At 35.9% G+C, this 4,016-nt stretch overlaps 1 protein-coding gene across 1 annotated transcript; it reads left to right on the top strand.

Moving 5' to 3' along the window:
- Positions 1 to 3,058: 3,058 nt before the first annotated feature.
- Positions 3,059 to 3,502, top strand: FOMMEDRAFT_163005 (uncharacterized protein; the record flags this gene model as incomplete). Its single annotated transcript, XM_007272154.1, has 1 exon — positions 3,059 to 3,502. The coding sequence occupies one exon, from the start codon at positions 3,059 to 3,061 to the stop codon at positions 3,500 to 3,502; it is 444 nt and encodes a 147-aa protein (XP_007272216.1).
- Positions 3,503 to 4,016: the final 514 nt, after the last annotated feature.

Genomic DNA, 4,016 nt, shown 5'->3' on the forward strand with positions numbered 1-4,016 from the left:
GCATTGTGAAATTAATAGCAACTCTCAGTGTTCTGTTATGAATAAACGTTTGATATTGTACTGTATATACCCAGAATTTTATAGGTAATTTTGCTGATAACAGACATGTATGTATACTGTTAAAGATAGTCTTATACATATGTTCTGCAACTCTGTTCTGCTGTGGTGTATTGTGTACTGTTAATCTACATATTGTTCCTTGACTTTCAATGTATATAGTGAAGTCTTTACTTAGGAACACTGTATTGTTATCACTTTGGAGAGTTTTTACTCTTATACTGTACTGTGTAAAGAGTTTCATTGTATGCTTTACATATTCAGTGAAAGCATTGCTTTTATACTGTATAGGTAGTATAGTTACCCATTGTGTAGCATCATCTACAATGGTAAAAAGATATTTGTACTTGCTGTAAGCTTGTACTGGGGCAGGTCCCCATATATCAATATGGAGATGATCTCCATAGGATTGTGTAAGAGGTGTTGTTTGTATTTTTGGTATTTCATTGCATTGTATGTTTGCTTTGATACAATCTGTACACTGTGCATTTTTATTGTCTGTTATCCTTTGACTTATAATCTCAGGATACTCTTGTATGAGTTTGTGCAAGTAATCAAAATTAACATGACTCATTCATTAATGTAAATCAACAATAGTGATTGTGTTAATAGATTGTTTATTATAATGAGAAACTATCATATACAAGTTATTTCATACATGTATTTCACCAATCTTTGTATGAGCAGGAGAATAAATAATACATTCATTGTTTGTTTTCGTTAAAACATATCCTGCTTTGTATAATAGTGCTTCACTAATGAGTGTGAAGTTCAGATTGGGATGATAGTATATGTTTTGTAGTGAAATTGTATTCACCTTTGTATACTCATTGGCTTTGTTTTGTAGTTTTATATTAAATGTCATTACTCTACTTTTGCTAAGTGAGAATGACAATTTATTCACAATTGTAACGTTTATTAGGGTCAAGTTCCAAACGTTTGTAAGACAGAACAAGTATGGAGTAGTGTGTACATTTGCACTGGAGTCCAATATATTAATACAATGTATTAGTTCAGTATCATTGTAATGTATTGTATTGATACATACGTTTGGATTGTAATTGAACTCTTCAATGACTTCTTTCACATTGTCAAATGAGTTCATGAAATTGTCTACTTGTATGACACCTTCTTCTTGTACTTTGAATACTGAAAATACATCAGATTCAGCAGATAGAGTGGATTGAACAGGTAAGCTGCTGGAACTTGATGCTGAGGCTTCTGCAATTGCAGACTCTAGCATTAGTGTTTCATTAACATCTTTAATGAATACTGTTTTGTTATTGTCTCTAATGAATACTGCTGCATTAAGTGCAGGTTGAGACAGCATAGTAGCAGTAGTAGAAGCAGTAGCTGTTTGCCTATGCTTTTTCTTTTGAGCTTCCATTGTTTTGCTTGTTAGAGGATTTTGGCAGTCTTTTGACATATGCCTGTACTTGTTGCAGTTGTAGCATTTAACTTTATTGTAAGGCTTTGTTTTGCCTTTAGCTACACTTTTGCCTTTTGTTTGTAGGCTGTCTTGTTCAGTATCTCGTTTCGTTTGAGAGTACTGAGAATGATACTCAGTATATGTGTTTCATAATTTGTGTATCAGCTTAGCTGGCATCAGAACATCTTTCTGAGCTGCTGTAACTGTTGGTAGTTGATTATAATGGGTAATCTGCCTGTCTAGCATTGTTGCTACCCATCTATACTCACAAGGAGTAGCAAGATTAATTGCTGAGATGTATGTATTGTTATTAGGGGCTTTATTATGTGCAGACAACTGCCTGTAGATTTGTTCAATGTTGTCTAATGTCTTATCAAACTGTGATACATGCCCTTTTACTGTAAACAACATGGATATGTCTACAGCATGTGTCATCATTGTTTGAACATTGTATTGTTCAGAAAGTGCCTTTATGAGACTTCTAACACTTGTATGTGTTGTGAAGTTTGTATAAATTGTATCAGTTATTGTTTTCATTATACAATGATACAAAACATTGCCTGTATGTATGCCAGCATCATTGGAGGAAGGGGGATTGTACTCTAGATGGTCTAAGAGCATCATGGTAGTGAGTGCACTGTGTATGTGCAAGCACCATATCTTGTATCCCTTTGCACCAGCCAACTTTTCTGTTCCCTCAAAGAACTTTGTAATGTCAGAGTCCTTCATTGTAGCATTAACAAAGGTATGCATTGTAGACAACATTGTAATGAGTTTGGGGGGAGAGGGAGGTCTTGGGCTTGGTGGTCTGGCAGGAGGCAAAGGCATTCTGTAAGAGCAAGTGTGTGGGGGCATTCAATGGGCACTAAGGCTCATAACCTTTTAACAAGCATAGCAGGAGTGCCCCAAGTACTCTCTCTTATTGAGACATCAAGCAAGTATCTACCTTATATACTACATAGTGAAGTCTGATAATCTGAGACATTCCAAGTGCAGTAATTCTACATAAGGCAATTGGGGATTTCCTAATCCAGAGTGCAATCTAATAGATACAGTCTTGTGTGTCTGGACACAGCAGATTTCAATGTAGCCTGGAGGATTAAAATGACAGAATTTGCAATTTTAATTTGTACACCCACTGGTAATTCTCAAAAAAATAACTAAAATAAACTACATGAAACTAACTACTAAATAATAGCTATGGTAGCTTTAAGCTCATGCAAAAAACAATTAAACAGAGTAAGAAATCACCTTTGCCTCAATACTTTAGGCCCTCTGCCTCCTCCTGTGCCAGAATCACACAGAACAAGGTCTACAGCCTGTTTGGCTGTGCTGAAAGAGTTGGAAGACACAAGAAAGAGCTTATAACACACAATGAAACTGCTCGAGTGTTGAGAAAAACTCACTTATGATTATTTACAGGTGATTAGTAACCTCCACAAGCATGTCACCAAAAGCAGAGATAGTTCCAGTACTCTTACAAAAGTGGTCAGAAAACTGCACATTGAACTTAAAGAGAAGTAGGACTTACTGGTATCACTAGAATCGAATCGTTTGGACTTGGAGCACACTATGGAACAGGAGAGATTTAGTGAGGAATATGGTGAAAACAGAGAGATCAGTCAGCTCACCAAAGAAGAAAAAGCAAAAGCCTGGAAGCTGGCAACTAACAATACGAATGAAGGGGCTCTAGGAGCATACAGAATATCTGCCAGAAATCATCCATCAATGAACACCAAGACTTTCAATGCAAAGGCAAAATACTCACAGAACAACACTGAGGACTTCATTGAAGCTAAGCTTGCCAGAGACAAAGAACAAGCTTATCTTTGCCAGGTTGTGTGGGATATACTTCTTAGGAAACGAGATAAAAAACAAAGAGTCAACATTTCCAAGCAGTACGAAGCAGAAGTTACAGCAAAGCAGCAGAGGATCCAGGAGCAGAAGGACAAGCAAAGCAGTCAGTCAGAGTATCTTGAAGAATTAACACTCAAATTGGACAAAGATCGAGTGTGACAGCTCAAGGTGCCTCAGCTAAAGGAACAACTTGACAAATTACAAAGGTTCGACAGAGATATTCCGAAGGAGAAAGACATAGGGAGAAAGGACGAGAGGCTTAAGGTATTACTAGATGCACTTGGTAGATACAAGAATCGTAATGTATAAATTAACTCACTCGTTCAATATAACAAAAAACAAACTACATATTCATATTCGCACAAGAAAACAGCTATATAATATCAATTTTAAATCTTCAAATCCTCTCTATTTAATTAATTATGAGTGTAGTAAGATATATATGCAACACACTATATATATGCACTTGAATCCGTCTGTTTTCACACAAATTTGATATTTTTTTTTCAAAAAAGGCATACATAAGAGTAAATAGTATCTAAACTAGTGAAATATACAAAATTTTAGTCTAGATTTGCTCCGTTGTATTTTCTACATTAAATACAAGGAGGGCGGACACTCTGTTCACCACATTTCGACTGAAAAAGGGAAATTTTCAAAGTCCGCTCGACCG

Source organism: Fomitiporia mediterranea, assembly GCF_000271605.1.
Source record: "Fomitiporia mediterranea MF3/22 unplaced genomic scaffold FOMMEscaffold_216, whole genome shotgun sequence".
Taxonomy (NCBI): domain Eukaryota; kingdom Fungi; phylum Basidiomycota; class Agaricomycetes; order Hymenochaetales; family Hymenochaetaceae; genus Fomitiporia; species Fomitiporia mediterranea.